Here is an 18635-nt window from a genome sequence, read left to right as displayed (position 1 = left end):
TTTTGATGAAGTGGAATGCCAAGTTCCATAGCTCCTGGAAATGTTTGTTACTAGTTGATACGCATTGTGGGTTACTGAATTAGGAGATTGTTTTCGTAGGTCATGTAAGCTCTGAAATGGTATTAGGATAGATATTTTTCCTTTGTAGATAGATACCCCGTACTTTCTGTGGAGTACATTTTTAAGTCCAGCCAAACAGACAGTACAAACCGGTTGCAAATGACTTATTCTGGGTTTGCGAAGAACATGCAGGGGCTTATAGACAATTTATTGCTACAGCTGGTTGGCTTAGTCAGTCTAATTTCTTGTATATTTGATGAACTTCTTGTCCATCTTATAGTTGCCCTTTCCCCTGGAAGTATAGCCTTTTTACCACCCTCTTACCTTTTACCATATATGCAAAAACAAAAATTTAATTGCTGGACTAATATGGATAATAATCTTCAAACTGAATGAACATGATTAGTTGCCATCGCAAATAATTTCATTTTATAATTCCTTTTTATTGAATGCTCGTATACACAAATATTTTCTTGATAATTAAAGGAAAAAATCTCTCTTTGCACTCATTCCCTTAGGCCATTAACTCCACAGTGTTCTTTAAATTAGAAATAGAATATACCAGTATGCCATTCAGGCTTTACTTATTTACAATAGCAATCGAGTTATAGTTTAAAGTTGAAAACAAACTATTCAAAAGCAAACAAGGTTCATCTCAATATACTCTGCATTACTTTTATAGCCACTATTGTCTTTTCTTATTTTCTGCAGTAGTGTACGGACATATATACTTATCATTTATGTACACAATACATAAAGTAAACTTCTCACAAACATCGCTTTGGGTGACAATTATCAATAAGACCACAGGACAACCAATGGAGAAATATTACAGATGAGTGATGGTCATGTTTTTTGAACTTGCATTTAAAAGTACAAATTTGCAATAGATTTAAGTACAAAAACCTGCAATAAATTAAAACTGCTGGTGCATTTGTGCATTTTACTTGATAAGTGGGTCGGGAATAAAAAGCAGAACCTGAATGAAGCCCTACATTAGTAATCAGTAGCATCTGAGCTCTGCAGCACCTTCCTCTTGACGTCAATAGTAAGATGGTGGCAGGTTTTCAGAAAACATAGCCTATGTAAGTCATCTGAGTGTGCCACACTGAAGGGGCACAGATGTTCACTTCTTTCTCTTGCAATCGGCACTTTAATGATTTTTCAGAAGAATATCTGTTTGGCATCTCCTGGACTTTGCTCCATTGGGCAATACGGACATTTTAATCTAGAACCAAAAAAAAACACATATTACTACCACAATGAGATTGGTTTTTAAAAACCACACTTATAAGACAAAAATTGTTTACTTTAGTACCAAAAAGTCGTACATGCATGGAAATAAATTACTTTGCTTCTTTTGAAAACTAACTTTTTGTTCTTTAAACCCTAGTCTGATGGCCCGAAAGCATAATTCTGTTATATAGTTCGTAAAGATAACGTGTTGGTGTGCCACTAAATATTTTTTGTGGCACATTGCTTTCCATCGCAAACACCACTGACAGCAAGCTGAACACAATTCCAGCCCGTAACTCAGTTGATACTGGTCACAGTCACTAGTTTAGTTTTCAAACTGTGATAATTTCGCTCACAGAGGACTAGAAAAGCAAAAAGAATCACTCTCAAAGGAGTAAGGAAAAGTTACGGATCTATAATCTTAAATCCCTGTCACAGCTGTACACGCTGAATCCATAAACAGTACATCTCTGTAAACTTATGGGATTAGGAGAAACACTGTTTCCCAAATACATTTGTAATATGGGAATTCTTAAATAAATGAAAACATGCTTAAAAAGGCACCATTTTCTAAACTTTTCTGAGTCACATCAATTAAATAGTAAGCTTGCCTGATAATGCATAATTCCTTTATTAAACCAACAAACAAAAGTGAAAATGCGCCCTGGAAACAGGTTGTAAACAAGCAGACAGGTCAACCTGACACTCCATTTTGAAGATTCTAAATGACGACAGATTTCCAACCACACAGTGCAGGATCAATCAGATTATTAAGGTTAACACAGAAAGAAGTTCACATCAACAGAACTACATCCATTCATGGTTTTTGGAAAACTACATTACGAGTAAATACATATTTAGTCACTATCAAGGGAATCTTACTGAATTCCACACAGCTGAAAAGACTAGAAAGCTAACGGTGTTAGAGTTGGCACTCTAAGGTATTTGGATAAAAAAAGAAGGCTTTGAAGTCAAGTAACAGGTTATATTCTAAGATGTAACCCACCATGTTTTCATCTCTGTTTAACAGATATACACAACAATCTTTAGTCAGTAGTATGTCATAACAAATGTTGACAACAATCTTTAGATGGCTGCTCTACAAGTATCTGGAATGCGTACATTTCTCAGGAAGCACCAGTAGCTGGATTGCCTCTGATGGAATGTGCTCTCCGTGTTCAGCTTCTGACAGCATGTAATGTTGGAGGATACCATAAATGGTTTGCTTAGTAGAAAGCAAGCAAGTATGGACACCCACATAGGAGAAATAAACTACTTCGCCACTCATTAGTAATCATCACATCCAAGTACGGGGGCTCTTTCTGGAAGAACGTTTTAGAGGAAGGATCCAGGGGAAAATCCGAAAGAATCTTCTGTGCACAGAGCTTGAAGAGCACACACCCTCTGCCAAAACTACTTTCCATAACCAATGTTAAAGATCAGATTTGTGCACAGGTGAAAGAGAGGGCTCAGTTTTGATAAAACAATGTTCAGATTCCAAGATGTCCTTCCACAAACATTTTAACTTCAAAGCTTGTGATTTTGCTAATAAATCCCATACCTATTTATTCTCTCTCCTATAAAATGAGGAGCAACTCAAATTACTTGCACAGTGAGAGGATCCCAGTATCACTGAGACCTTTTATCGTGTCAATCTGTAAAATTTGTTAGCTATGTTCAGTTCAAATTTGATGTGTATTATTGAAATAAGTCCACCCTTAGCAAACCTACTAGAGCTTAGCTTATCAGCAGATACGACGTATGCCCTAAACAAAAAAATCTGTTGCACTCCATTGAGAATCTAGGCGATCCAGGTTTTTTTCCACCTACCTGTCAAAAATCCCCAATAAGAGAAACAGAAACTAAATTCTATACCTCTACAATGGTGTAAATAAGTCATAGAGAACCCCCACCACAATAAGAGAATATATCTAAACCAAGACCTTTGTCCAAGTGCTGTTGGTGAGAAACATCGCCTAACCTACCTGTTCATTAAATGTGTATAGTTGAAAGAATTAAGAAAATTGACCTTTCACCCAATTTTTAAAATTTAGAGTCTACTCAGGGACGGAAGCACTAAGCACTTTAATCAAAATGAAGAGCTTTCATGTCACAATAGCAATTTCAAAGTGTATAAGCACAATTCAGAAAGCTTAAACCACAACCAAAATATCACAAGGGAATTTATGGTTGCAAGTTTTAATTACTAACATGTACACGTGGCCATGAAGCTTGGACATCACTACTTCGTAGCGTCTCTATCATTTGACTACTCATGAGTTATATATATGTACTGTGATGACTGGCAAAAAGCTCAATGAAAACATGTTTTAAAAAAAAGGTTTAATTTGGTATCTGGCTCAGTCAGTGAATTTCCTACTAAACACACTGAGATTGAGAATTATCTAGAGAAGTGCTTTCCCTAACCTTTCAGAACCATGGACTATTTTTAATGGACATGAGGTAGGTGATTTTTTTAAATGTAACTAAAGCATCATGTGGTATCGCACTGCGATTTACAGACATCACATTTTGATGGGGTCTCTAGTTGGCAGTGGTTTGCACCCTGTTCAAGTAGGGACCCTCACTCTAATTAGGGTAAGAGCTAAGATAACTCCTGCTCACCCCCTTGGTAGCTTGGCATGAGCAGTCAGGCTTATCTCAGAGGCAATGTGTAAATTATTTGTGTGCTTTTTTTTCCCTCTCTCCCCCCCTCTCTTCCTCACCCTCTCCCCCTTCTTCGTCTCTCCCTCTCCTTCTCACCCTCCCTCTCCCTCTCCCTCCGTCCCTCCCTCTGCCCCTCTCTCTCCTTCTCACCCTCCCTCTCCCTCCGTCCCTCCCTCTGTCCCTCTCTCTCCTTCTCACCCTCCCTCTCCCTCTGTCCCTCTCTCTCCTTCTCACCCTCCCTCTCCCTCCGTCCCTCCCTCTGTCCCTCTCTCTCCTTCTCACCCTCCCTCTCCCTCCGTCCCTCCCTCTGTCCCTCTCTCTCCTTCTCACCCTCCCTCTCCCTCCGTCCCTCCCTCTGTCCCTCCCTCTGTCCCTCTCTCTCCTTCTCACCCTCCCTCTCTCTCCGTCCCTCCCTCTGTCCCTCTCTCTCCTTCTGACCCCCCTCTCCCTCTGTCCCTCTCTCTCCTTCTGACCTCTCTCTCTCTCTCTCTCTCTCTCTCTCTCTCTCTCTCTCTCTCTCTCTCTACCCCCCTCTGTCTATCTCCCTCTCTCCCTCCTCTCCTCTTTTCCCCTCCTACCCCCTCTCTCTTACGATCCGTCGGGGTTGATGAATCCAGCAGGTCAAGACGCGAGGCATGGACTTTGCAGTGTCACGATCCCACTGCGGGGCCACAGGTGCTGCAGCAGTCGGGTGTCATGGGTGTCAGTGACACCCCTCTCAGAACTCATGTTGTGGCGGGACGTCAGAGGCACTGCAGTGGCATCGGTACCAGTCGATTGCACTAAGCTGGGGCCACAGCTCCAGTGCAGGCAGCGGCACAGAGGCGGACAGCAGCACCGGTTTCGGAGTCGAAGTACTTGGTTTCTTCTTGGTTGCACAAGAACTCACTCCCAGGGGTCCAGGAACTGGATTTGGCATAGAGAGCCCAGGTGCTGGCAGATGTCTGATGTCCCTGAGACATCTAACAGGAGGCAAACACTGAGCTTGCCTCCTTGGCCCTTGGAGAACCCTCTGGAAGCAGGATGTAGAAAGCAAAGTCCAGTCCTTTTACTCTGAGGACAGAAGCAGTAGCCCAGTACAGCAAAGCAATAGGCAGAGTAGCAGTCCCTTCTACAGGACCTAGCTTGTCTTCCTGGCAGAATGTGCTAAGTCCAGAAGGATTCTAGCTTTGCGGGGTCAGAGGTCCAGTTCTCATACCCAGTTCTGCCTTTGAAGTAGGCAAACTGCAAAGGAAAGTCTTTGCAGTGCACAAGATCCTGCCTTACTAAAAGTGGTATTTTCAAACATACAGTTTAAAAATCAACTTCACCAGAAGATGTAGTTTTAAATTTTGAGTTCAGGGAACCCAAACTCCAATCTCCATCTGCTCCTAATGGGAAATTATACTTGCAAGATATTTCAAGACAATCTCATTCTTACCCTATGGGAGAGAACGGCCTTGCAATAGAGAAAAATAATTCAGCAGTATATCACTGTCAGCACATGTAAATCACACCAGTCCTCCCTGGCCTGGCAGTTCGGGCTGGACTGATCCCATAGGGCATATGGCTGGGTCAGTTAGTTAGTCCTCAACCAATGATAACCTATAGAAAAAAAAAAAACAGTTCCTTATGGGATATGTTGGTACATAGTTATTTGTTGAAAAGGAGGGAGACCTTCTTAGATAAACAACAAGGTTTCTATAAATGTGTGAAATGCAAGGCCTACAGGTACAGTGTGAATCGTAAAGACTGTTACCAACAGGGAAAAAAGAGAGAATCCAAAAATTCCTCAGCTGCAATTCAGACTTCGCAATTTATGTGATTGTCTGCCCTTGTGGGCTACAATATGTGGATAGTACTATCTTTCCCATGAAGAAACAGATTCTGGAACATTGGCGAGCAATCACAAATAATGATGTGACTTACCCGGTGGCTCATCACTGCAATTTGGTGCATGCAGGAATGATAAACAAAATGACATTTTCTGGAATAGATAGGGTGCCAGATACCCCAAGGGGTGGCGATAGAGAGGAAACTGAGAAAGTTGGAATCTGAGTACATTATTCGGCTCAATAGTCGACATCCCTTGGGCTTAAATAAGGATGAGGAACTCGTACACATTGGCTAGTTAACACTGTTCTAGGCCTGAGAGATGATGGGTACTGGTTGACAAAGTCGTTTGGGTTTTATTTAAATTGGTTTGTATTGTAATTGTGGCCATCCGACAAGTAAAGGAAAATTGTCATGATGTTAATTTAATTTGGAAATTGAATGGAAACGTTGCTACAGCTTTATTTGGATTACAATATTATTTGTTATGTGGGAATTCTGTTAACTTATCCTGTGTATCATTATTTTTCTATAGATTCCTGAAATTCGAATAGCATGTTTCTGTAGATTGTCAGATTGGCGTTATTTTACAAAAGGATATTAGTTTTTATTATTTCAGGTATTGTTAGGAATTTAACAGTATTTAAAAAATAACTGGTCATAGGATTTATTCAGAATTTATTTTATGTCTATGACCAGTAAGGGGTTATATACCTAAGGGAGGAGGGGGCACGGTGATTTTGAATTCTATTTTGGGCTAATGAAGACTGTTATGGTTGAAACACATTGCCCTGCTTTTGCAAGTTTAATCTGAAAAGGATCGTTTGGTTTAAATAAACATCTCAGTTGTTTGAAGTGCCAGCTATTGAACATTGTTTGTTGCAATATTGAAATGGGGCCTGCGCCCATAATGGAGTACCAACCTCATTAGGCGAGCACAGGAAGAACAGCAGGAGCTTTTAAAGATATATGGAAAGTGTCACTTACCCAGTGTACATCTGTTCGTGGCATGTTGTGCTGCAGATTCACATGCTGGGCACTGTTCCTGCCATCTAGTGTTGGGCTCGGAATGATACAAGTTGTTTTTCTTCAAAGAAGTCTTTTCTAGTCACGGGACCGAGTGACTCCTCCCTTTCGCCTCCATTGCGCATGGGCATCGACTCCATCTTAGATTGTTTTCCCGGCATAGGGTGAGGTAGGAGTGGTAGAATGAGGATACTAAAGATGTCCATGCAATGGAATAGATATGTATGTACATAGTTTGTGGTAAATTAATATTTATTTACATATATACAATTTAAATGCAACTTTAACTGCTACAGGCTCCCGGGGAGGTGGGAGGGCGCATGTGAATCTGCAGCGCAACATGCCACGAACAGATGTACACTGGGTAAGTGCCATTTTCCGTTCAATGGCATGTGTAGCTGCAGATACACATGCTGTGCATAGACTACAAAGCAGTAATCCTCCCGAAAGCGGTGGTTAGCCTGTTGGAGTTGAAGTTGTTTGAAATAATGTTCTTAATACAGCCTGTCCTACTGTGGCTTGTTGTGTTGCTAACACATCTACACAGTAATGTTTAGTAAAGTTATGAGGTGTAAACCAAATGGCTGCTTTACAAATCTCTGTCATTGGTATATTACCTAAAAAGGCCATTGTTGCTCCTTTCTTTCCATTGGAGTGTGCCCTTGGTGTAATTGGTAATTCCCTTTTAGCTTTGAGGTACCAGGTCTGAATACATTTGACTATCCATCTGGCTATGCCCTGTTTGGATATAGGGTTACCAGCATGGGGTTTTTGGAAAGCAACGAACAATTGCTTAGTTTTGCGAAATGATTTTGTTCTGTCAATGTAATACATTAGCGCTCTTTTAATGTCTAATGTATGCAGTGCTCTTTCTGCTACCGAGTCTGGTTGTGGGAAGAAGACCGGGAGCTCTACTTTTGGGTTTAGATGAAACGGTGAAATGACTTTTGGTAAAAATAGTGGATTTTTACGGAGAACCACCTTATGTTTGTGTATTTGTATAAAGGGTTCTTGTATAGTAAATGCCTGTATTTCGCTAACTCTTCGTAGTGAAGTGATGGCTATTAGAAAACCTACCTTCCAAGTTAAGAATTGGATTTGGCAAGAATGCATGGGTTCAAAAGGTGGGCCCATGAGTCGTGTAAGTACAATTTTAAGATTCCACGAGGGTACTGGTGGGATTCTTGGAGGTATGATCCTTTTTAGTCCTTCTATAAAGGCTTTAATAACTGGGATTCTAAAAAGTGACTTTGTATGTTTAATCTGCAGGTAAGCAGAGATTGCGGTGAGATGAATGTTTATGGAAGAAAAAGCGAGATTTGCTTTTTGTAGGTGTAGTAAGTAACTCACAATGTTTCGTATGGAGGCCTCTAAGTGTGATTTGGTTTGCTTGGCAGTAGAAAACAAACCTTTTCCATTTATTAGCATACCAATGCCTTGTTGTCGGGTTTTTTGCCTGTTTAATGACTTCCATACACTCATTTTTAAGGTTTAGATAGCCAAATTCTAAGACTTCAGGTGCCAGATTGCTAGGTTGAGCGATGCTGGATTGCGGTGCCTGATCTGTTTGTGTTGTGTTAACAGACCTGGTCTGTTTGGGAGTTTGATGTGAGGTACTACTGAGAAGTCCAACAGTGTGGTGTACCACGGTTGGCGAGCGCACGTTGGTGCTATGAGTATTAGTTGGAGTTTGTTTTGACTCAGTTTGTTGACTAGGAAAGGAATGAGTGGGAGAGGGGGGAAAAGCGTAAGCAAATATCCCTGACCAACTGATCCATAGAGCATTGCCCTTGGACTGAGGGTGTGGGTACCTGGATGCAAAGTTTTGGCATTTTGCATTTTGTTTTGTTGCAAACAGATCTATGTCTGGTGTCCCCCAGCGGTAGAAGTAATCTTGTAGAATCTGGGGATGTATTTCCCACTTGTGAGTTTGCTGGTGATCTCGACTGAGATTGTTGGCTAACTGATTGTGAATGCCTGGTATATATTGTGCTATTAGGCAAATGTTGTGAATTGGCCAATGCCAATTTTTTGTGCTAGGAGGCACAGTTGTGACGAGTGTACCCCCCTCCCCCCGTTTGTTTAGATAGTACATTGTTGTCATATTGTCTGTTTTAACAAGAATGTGTTTGTGGGCTAGAAGGGGTTGAAAAGCTTTTAGTGCTAGAAAGACTGCTAGTAGTTCTAAGAGATTTATGTGAAGCTGTTTTTGTTGATTATCCCATTGACCTTGTATATTGTGATTGTTGAGGTGTGCTCCCCACCCAATCATGGAAGCGTCTGTTGTCAAAATGGCGTGAGGCACTGGGTCTTGAAATGGCCGCCCTTTGTTTAAATTTACAGGGTTCCACCAGTGAAGTGTGTGTTTGGCGGTCTATCAACACTAGATCTTGAAGTTGACCCTATGCCTGTGTCCATTGTTTTGCTAGGCACTGCTGTAAGGGCCGCATGTGTAGCCATGCGTTTGGGACAATAGTGATGCATGAGGATATCATGCCTAGTAGTTTCATTACAAACCTGACTGTGTACTGTTGGTTTGGTTGTATGCTTGACACTTTTTTGAAACGATTGAACTCTTTGTGGACTTGGAGTGGCAATTGCTTTTTGCGTGTGGAGTGTGGCTCCCAAGTATTGTTGTATTTGGGATGGTTGCAAGTGAGATTTTTGGTAATTTATAGAAAACCCTAGTTTGTGTCGAGTATCTATTACATATTGCGTGTGACATTGACACCGGTGTTGAGTGTTGGCTTTTATTAGCCAATCGTCTAGATATGGGAATACGTGCATGTGATGTCTCCTTATATGAGCTGCTACTACAGCTAGGCATTTCGTGAATACTATGGGTGCTGTTGTTATCCCGAAGGGCAATACTTTGAATTGGTAATGGTTGCCCTGTATTACAAATCTGAGGTATTTCCTGAGAGATGGATGAATGGGTATGTGGAAATGCGCATCCTTTAGATCCAGTGTTGCAATGTATTCTCCCTGTTTTATCAAGGGAACTACGTCTTAGTGTGACCATGTGGAAATGATCTGATTTGATAAAGAGGTTTAACGTCCTGAGATCAAGAATTGGTCTTAGTGTTTTGTCTTTTTTGGGACTAAGGAAATTTAGGTAGTAAACCCCTGTTCCTTTCTGATGGTGAGGTACTAGTTCTATGGCTTGTTTTGTTAGTAGTGCTTGCACTTCTATTTGTAGTAGGTCTATATGTTGTGCTGACAGTTTGTGCGTCCTTGGGGGAACATCTGGAGGAAATTGTGTGAACTCTATGCAGTAACCATGTTGGATAATTGATAAAACCCAAGTGTCCGTGGTAATGTCTGACCAATTTTTGTGGAATTTTGTTAATCTTCCCCCTCACTGGTGATGTGTGTTGGGGGAGGGTGACATTGAAGTCACTGCTTGTTACTAGGGGTCTGCTTGGCAGGCTGAAATTTTCCCCTTGCTCTTGGGTACTGTCCCCTGTATGAACCACAAACCCCCCTCTCTGGTACTGAGACTGGTAAGTGGGTTTTGTTTGGGAGGTGGATGGCTCTGAGGGTTGCTGTCTTAACCCTCCCCTAAACTGTGGCTTCCTAAATGTTCCCCTATACTGGGAAGAGCAGAGCGCGCCCATGGCTTTGGCCGTGTCTGTGTCCTTCTTCATTTTCTCTATTGCAGTGTCCACCTCCGGCCCAAATAGTTGTTGGTTGAACGGCATATTTAATACTGCCTGCTGTATTTCTGGATTAAAACCAGAACTTCTTATCCATGCATACCTCTTGATGGTGACTGCTGTATTGACAGTACGTGCTGCTGTATTGGCAGAGTCCAGTGCAGAATGGATTCGGTTGTTGGAGATGGCCTGTCCCTCCTCCACCACCTGTTGAGCCCGTTTTTGATGTTCCTTTGGTAAATGTTGGATAATATCCTGCATTTCGTCCCAATGTGCTCTGTCGTAACGGGCGAGGAGGGCTTGTGAATTGGCGATACGCCACTGGTTGGCCGCTTGCGACGCCACTCTTTTACCTGCTGCGTTGAATTTACGGCTTTCTTTATCAGGGGGTGGCGCATCCCCTGAAGATTGAGAATGTGCCCGCTTTCTTGCGGCTCCCACTACAACAGAGTCCGGAGGGAGCTGCTGGGTAATAAACACAGGGTCCGACAGGGGAGGTTTATATTTTTTCTCCACCCTCGGTGTAATGGCCCTTCCTTTGACCAGTTCCTGAAAGACCTGTTTGTGCATGCTCAAGCATGCCTGGTAACATTGGCAGGCTTTGATATGAAGCATACGTGGATGCCAGTGTGTTAAAAAGACACTCATCCTCCACTGGTTCTGAGTGCATAGTGACATTGTGGAATGTCGCTGCCCTAGCCAGTACTTGCGTGTAGGATGTGTTATTCTCAGGAGAAGGCTTTGAAGGATAACACTCAGGATTGTTGTCTGAGACTGGTGGGTCATATAGGTCCCAGGGGTCTGCATCGTCTTGTGTCAGCCCAGTATGTGTGGGTGACTGTGCCATTGGTGTGCCAACTGGTGACCTTGTCCATTGTGGTGAGTGAGGTGGCGACGTTTGTGGTGAGAAATGTGGGAGTGGTGACCTTTCTTTAACCACCTTTGCTTTTGGTTGCTCAGTTTCAGTCTCATGAAAAGCCAATTTTTTTAAAAACTTGAGCAGAGGGATGGTTTGAATTTTCCCTGTGTCCTTTTGGATTTGTAGCCTTGGTTGAGTTTGACTTCATCTTGCAATTTGGTCAAGCTCTTCCAAATCGAGCTCCTGCTCAAACCTGTGCCTCTCTTTAAGTTGTTGAGAGAGCCCATGTTCTTCTGTATAAGAAGTCTTTTTCGGCTCCGAAGCAGTTTTTTTTGGTACCGAAACACCCATGGATACGCTCTGTCTCGGCTCCGAGAGGCTCTTTCAAGGCTTGTTCGATTCGACCAATCGATGTAGACTCTTTTCGATGCCGGTTTCTCGACCCGAGTCGGAAGTCTTCGGCACGATCTTGGCCTTTTTCGGTGCCGAAGAAGTTATCTGGTCACCGCCTTTTTTGTGGGTCGAGCCATGGCCTTCCAGTAGTGGCGTCCCCGAGGCCTTCTGTTTCTTCACTGGACTTTGGGGCAGGGTCGGGGCAGGTGTACTCCCTTTTTGTCCTGCCGTCGGTGGCCGGTCTCCGTCGGAGTCATCCGATTCCGAACCCTGCATCGAAATAGTCCTCTCTTCTTCCTCGACGTCGAGGTGTTGTGTCGACTTCGATGCCATCTGCAAACGCCCTGCTCGTCTATCCCTTAAGGTCTTCTTGGATCGAAAAGCCTTGCAGGCCTCACAGGTATCCTCTCTGTGTTCTGGCGACAAACACAGATTACAGACCCGATGCTGGTCTGTATAAGGATACTTGGCGTGACACATCGAACAGAAACAGAAGGGGTCCGGTCCATGAGTTCTCGACGACGGCAGACCAGGCCTCAGTTGAGTGCGGAAGCCCCGAAGGGCCGCCGAAGCGGTTGTGTCGTCAGTGCCAATTTTTCTATACTAAACCGGTCCCGAGCACAACAATACTGACGGATTTCGATGTTTTTCTAAATTTTCCCGATTCGAATTACGGAGTGAAGAGGAACACGTCCAAACCCGATGGCGGAAAGAAAACAATCTAAGTTGGAGTCTATGCCCATGCGCAATGGAGCCGAAAGGGAGGAGTCACTCGGTCCTTTGACCCGAAAAGACTTCTTCAAAGAAAAACAACTTGTAACACTCCGAGCCCAACACTAGATGGCAGGAACAGTGCACAGCATGTGTATCTGCAGCTACACATGCGATCGAACATATATGGAAAATGCCACTTACCCAGTGTACATCTGTTCGTGGCATGAGACGCTGCAGATTCACATGCTGTGCATTATCCTGCCATCTAGTGTTGGGCTCGGAGTGTTACAAGTTGTTTTTCTTCAAAGAAGTCTTTTCGAGTCACAAGACCGAGGGACTCCTCCCTTTCGGCTCCATTGCGCATGGGCGTCGACTCCATCTTAGATTGTTTTCCCCGCAGAGGGTGAGGTAGGAGTTGTGAATATACTAAAAGTGCCCATGCAATGGAGTAAGTATGTATGTACATAATGTGTATAAGAATAGTATATATTTACAAATTTACAAGTTTCATCAATTTATAATGGATACAGGCTCCCGGGGAGGCGGGAGGGCGCATGTGAATCTGCAGCGTCTCATGCCACGAACAGATGTACACTGGGTAAGTGACATTTTCCGTTCGATGGGATGTGTAGCTGCATATACACATGCTGTGCATAGACAAGTAAGCAGTTATCTCCCCAAAAGCGGTGGCTTAGCCTGTAGGAGTTGAAGTTGTCTGAAATAATGTTCGTAATACAGCCGGTCCTACTGTGGCTTGTTGTGTTGTTAACACATCTACACAGTAATGTTTTGTGAATGTATGAGGCATAGACCATGTGGCTGCCTTACAGATTTCTGTCATAGGTATATTTCCTAGAAAGGCCATTGTGGCGCCTTTCTTCCTAGTGGAGTGCGCCTTTGGCGTAATAGGTAGATCTCTTTTTGCTTTAATATAGCAGGTCTGAATACATTTCACTATCCATCTGGCAATGCCTTGTTTGGATATTGGATTTCCTGCATGAGGTTTTTGGAAGGCTACAAACAATTGTTTTGTTTTGCGAAACTGTTTTGTTCTATCAATATAATACATTAGTGCTCTTCTAATGTCTAATGTATGTAAGGCTCTTTCAGCTACTGAGTCTGGTTGTGGAAAAAAGACTGGGAGTTCTACTGTTTGGTTTAGGTGGAACAGTGATATAACTTTTGGTAAGAATTTGGGATTTGTACGGAGAACCACTTTATGTTTGTGTATTTGTATAAAGGGTTCTTGTGTAGAAAATGCTTGTATTTCACTTACTCTTCTAGGTATTAGGAAGGCTACTTTCCAGGTTAAGTATTGCATCTCACAAGAGTGCATGGGTTCAAATGGTGGACCCATGAGTCGTGTTAATACAATATTGAGGTTCCATGAGGGAACTGGTGGTGTTCTCGGGGGTATGATTCTTTTTAAACCCTTCTTAAATGCTTTGTTGACTGGGATTCTAAAGAGCGATGTTGAATGTGTAATCTGCAGATAGGCAGATATTGCTGTGAGATGTATTTTAATGGAAGAAAAAAGCTAGATTAGATTTTTGTAAGTGTAATAAGTAGCTTACAATGTTTTTTGCGGAAGCATGTAGTGGTTGAATTTGATTATTATGGCAGTAATAGACAAATCTTTTCCATTTATTTGCGTAACAATGTCTTGTAGTAGGTTTTCTAGCTTGTTTAATGACCTCCATACATTCTTGTGTAAGGTCTAAATGTCCAAATTCTAAGACTTCAGGAGCCAGATTGCTAGATTGAGCGATGCTGGATTCGGGTGTCTGATCTGTTGTTTGTGTTGAGTTAACAGATCTGGTCTGTTTGGGAGTTTGATATGAGGTACTACTGACAGATCCAGTAGTGTTGTATACCATGGTTGGCGAGCCCAGGTTGGTGCTATTAGTATTAGTTCGAGTTTGTTTTGACTCAATTTGTTTACCAGATACGGAAGGAGTGGGAGAGGGGGAAAAGCGTAAACAAATATCCCTGACCAACTCATCCATAACGCATTGCCTTTGGAGTGAGGGTGTGGATACCTGGACGCGAAGTTTTGGCATTTTGAGTTTTCTTTTGTTGCGAATAGGTCTATTTGCGGTGTTTCCCAGCTTCGAAAGTAAGTTTGTAGTATCTGGGGATGAATTTCCCATTTGTGTGTTTGTTGGTGATCTCGACTGAGATCGTCGGCTAACTGGTTTTGAATTCCTGGGATGTACTGTGCTATTAGGCGAATGTGAATTGCCCAATGCCAAATCTTTTGTGCTAAGAGACACAGTTGTGATGAGTGTGTCCCTCCCTGTTTGTTTAGGTAATACATTGTTGTCATGTTGTCTGTTTTGACAAGAATGTGTTTGTGGGCTATTAGCGGTTGAAACGCTTTCAATGCTAGAAACACTGCTAACAGCTCTAAATGGTTTGTATGCAATTGCCTTTGTAGAACGTCCCATTGGCCCTGTATGCTGTGCTGGTTGAGGTGTGCTCCCCACCCTATCATGGAAGCATCTGTTGTGATCACATATTGAGGCAGTGGGTCTTGAAATGGCCGCCCTTGGTTTAAATTTATAGGATTCCACCATTGAAGCAAGGAGTGTGTTTGGCGGTCTATCAACACTAGATCTTGAAGTTGACCCTGTGCTTGTGTCCATTGTGTTGCTAGGCACTGTTGTAAGGGCCGCATGTGTAGTCTTGCGTTTGGGACAATGGCTATGCATGAAGACATCATGCCTAGGAGTTTCATTACAAACCTCACTTGATAGTGTTGGTTTGGGTGCATGTTTAGTATTACATTTTAGAAGGCTTGTATCCTTTGTGGACTTGGAGTGGGAATCCCTTTTTGTGTGTTGATTGTTGCTCCTAGGTATTGTTGTATTTGACACAGATGTAGATGTGATTTTTGTTAGTTTATAGAGAACCCTAACTTGTGAAGAGTTTCTATGACGTAGTTTGTGTGTAGAAGACACTGTTGCTGAGTGCTGGTTTTTATTAACCAGTCGTCTAAGTAAGGGAATACATGCATGTGCTGTCTTCTGATGTGAGCAGCTACTACTGCAAGACATTTTGTGAATACCCTTGGGGCTGTTGTGATGCCAAACGGTAACACTTTGAATTGGTAATGCACGCCTTGGATTACGAACCTCAAGTATTTCCTGTGGGAAGGATGTATGGGTATGTGGAAATAAGCATCTTTGAGATCTAATGTTGACATGTAGTCCTGTTTGAGCAAGGGAATCACGTCTTTGAGTGTCACCATGTGAAAATGATCTGATTTGATGTAATGATTTAGTGTTCTGAGGTCTAATATGGGTCTCAGTGTTTTGTCCCTTTTTGGAATTAGGAAATACAGGGAGTAAACACCTGTTCCTATTTGATGGTTGGGTAATAGTTCTATTGCTTCTTTTTGTAACAATGCTTAGACTTCTAGTTGTAACAGATCTAAGTGTTGTTTGGACATGCTGTGTGCTCTTGGAGGCACATCTGGTGGCAAATGTAGGAATTCTATGCAATAACCATGTTGGATAATGGCTAGGACCCACGCGTCCGTAGTTATGTGTTCCCAGTTTTGGTAATAATCTGTGAGCTTCCCCCCCACTGGTGTTGTGTGGTGGGGGTTTGTGACATTGAAGTCACTGTTTAGTTTGTGGGGGTTTTGGGCTCTGGAATTTCCCTCTTGTTTTAGGGAACTGTCCACCCCTATATTGTCCTCGAAAACCTCCTCTCTGATATTGGCCCTGATATGTGGGTCTGACTTGTGAGGTGGAAGGCTCTGTGGTCTGGGTCCGAAACCCCCCTCTAAAGTGTGGCTTCCTAAAAGTGCCTCTGCTCTGTGGGGAGTAGAGCGCGCCCATGGCTTTGCCCGTGTCAGTGTCTTTCTTCAGTTTGTCTATCGCTGTATCCACCTCCAGCCCAAACAATTGTTGTCCGCTGAAAGGCATATTCAGCACAGCCTGCTGGATTTCTGGCTTAAATCCAGAGGTCCGTAGCCACGCGTGTCTCCGAATGGTTACCGCCATGTTTACCGTCCTGGCCGCCGTGTCTGCGGAGTCCATGGCTGACCTTATTTGGTTGTTGGAGATAGTTTGGCCCTCCTCGACAACCTGTTGGGCATGTTTCTGGAACTCTTTGGGAAGGTGTTGAATGAGATGTTGCATTTCATCCCAATGTGCCCTGTCGTATCTTGCCAGTAGAGATTGCGAATTGGCAAATCGCCATTGTTTGGCTGCCTGTGCTGCCACCCTTTTGCCTGCTGCATCGAATTTCCGACTTTCTTTGTCAGGCGGTGGTGCGTCTCCAGAAGTTTGTGAGTTTGCCCTTTTCCGGGCTGCTCCTACTACCACCGAATCAGGAGTTAACTGTTGTGTAATGTACACAGGGTCCGTAGGGGGAGGTTTATATTTCTTCTCCACCCTAGGTGTGATGGCTCTGCTCTTGACTGGGTCTTGAAACACCTGTTTGGCGTGTTTTAACATGCCTGGTAACATTGGCAAACTTTGGTATTGGCTGTGCGTAGATGACAGGGTGTTGAAGAAGAAGTCCTCTTCTATGGGCTCTGCATGCAAAGCTACGTTATGAAAAGTAGCTGCCCTGGAAACCACCTGCATGTAAGCACTACTGTCCTCAGGTGGTGATGGCCTTGCCGGGTAGCAATCTGGACTATTATCTGAGACCGGTGCATCATACAAATCCCATGCATCCGGGTCATCTTGGCTAATCCCCGTGTGCGTTGGTGACTGCATCATTGGGGGTGTTGCTACTGGGGACAGATGTGGCTAGTGCGGTGGCGATGGCTGTGGAGAAAACTGTGGTGGTGTTTTTTCTTTAGCCACTTTTGCTTTTGGCTGCATTTCCGCCTCATGGAATGCGAGCTTCCGATTCATCTTTTTTGGAGGAAGAGTTCTGATTTTCCCCGTGTCTCTTTGTATATGAAGCCTCCTCCGGGTATTGTCTGGCTCTCCCATGCCCAGTTCTTGTTCAAACCTGTGGCCTTGTAATTGTGTGGAAAGGCCCTGTTCGTCTGTATAGGAGCTGTGTTGCGGCTCCGAGGCTGCATGTTTCAGCACCAAAACCTTTTCGGCAATCTTTTTCGGTTCCGAGGAAACCTTTTTGGCTTTCGGGGTGCCAATCTCTCGGTGTCGAGTCTGGTCGGAGCCGGTATCTCGGTGCCGAGTCTGTTCGGAGCCGGTATCTCGACCGGAGTCGGATGTCTTCGGCTGCTGGGAGGCCTTTTTCGGTGCCGATGTTTGGTCACCGTGTTTTCGGGTAAAGCCATGGCCTGTCGGCGGTGGCGTCCCCTTGGCCTTCATGATTTTCAAGTGAGTTTTTGCCAGGGCTGGTTTACTCACGGTTTGTTGCGTTTTCGGCTGCTCACTCTCATCCGAGTCCGAATCTCGAATGGAGAATGTCTCCTCTTCTTCGACGTCAGGGTGTCCGGCCGGTGTCGACGCCATCTGAAGTCTTCGAGCTCTACGATCCTGCAGTGTCTTCTTGGATCGAAATGCCCGACAGGCCTCGCAAGTATCCTCTTTGTGTTCGGGGGACAAACACAGATTACAGACAAAGTGTTGGTCTGTATAAGGATACTTAGCGTGGCAGTTGGGGCAGAAGCGGAAGGGGGTCCGTTCCATGAGCTTTGAAGATGGACGCGGTTGGGTCGACCAGGCCCCGCCGAGGAGTGGAAGCCCCAAAGGGCTGCCGGAGCTCTTCTTTCTTCAGTGTCGATGTGCTAGCACTAACCCGGTACCCAGCGCAAACAATACCGTCGAATTTTCTGATTGATAACTATCTTTTCTGAACCGAAACAAGGAGGGAAGAGGAACACGTCCGAACCCAATGGCGGAAAGAAAACAATCTAAGATGGAGTCGACGCCCATGCGCAATGGAGCCGAAAGGGAGGAGTCCCTCAGTCTTGTGACTCGAAAAGACTTCTTAGAAGAAAAACAACTTGTAACACTCCAAGCCCAACACTAGATGGCAGGATAATGCACAGCATGTGTATCTGCAGCTACACATGCCATCGAACATATATATACATATATATATATATATATATATATATATTTTAAGCGTACAGAATGCCTAGTCTGCCGGTAGCAATAGAACTGGCTGCAATGGAGATCGAACTCCTACTGCAGTTCAGTAAAGGACTTGTGTGGTTGCATGTACAAGATCTCCTTGTTTAGAGATGCCAATAAGATCCCAGCTCTTCCAACTGCTGG

The 18635-nt window shown here is 43.6% G+C and overlaps 1 protein-coding gene across 2 annotated transcripts in view; it reads right to left on the bottom strand.

The window, feature by feature from the left end:
* Positions 1–482: 482 nt before the first annotated feature.
* The window catches only part of RMND5A (required for meiotic nuclear division 5 homolog A), a 371570-nt gene continuing 353417 nt past the window's right edge, over positions 483–18635 (bottom strand). For both annotated transcript variants that reach the window (XM_069204434.1, XM_069204441.1), the window contains one exon: positions 483–1288. In XM_069204434.1, the coding sequence (XP_069060535.1) occupies positions 1225–1288 (64 nt within the window). In that variant the 3' untranslated portion in view covers positions 483–1224. The remainder of the gene's footprint in view (positions 1289–18635) is intronic.

Source organism: Pleurodeles waltl, chromosome 1_2, assembly GCF_031143425.1.
Source record: "Pleurodeles waltl isolate 20211129_DDA chromosome 1_2, aPleWal1.hap1.20221129, whole genome shotgun sequence".
NCBI lineage: Eukaryota > Metazoa > Chordata > Amphibia > Caudata > Salamandridae > Pleurodeles > Pleurodeles waltl.
The sequence above is the reverse complement of the archived record's forward strand: the minus strand, read 5'-3'. Positions and strand labels throughout refer to the sequence as shown.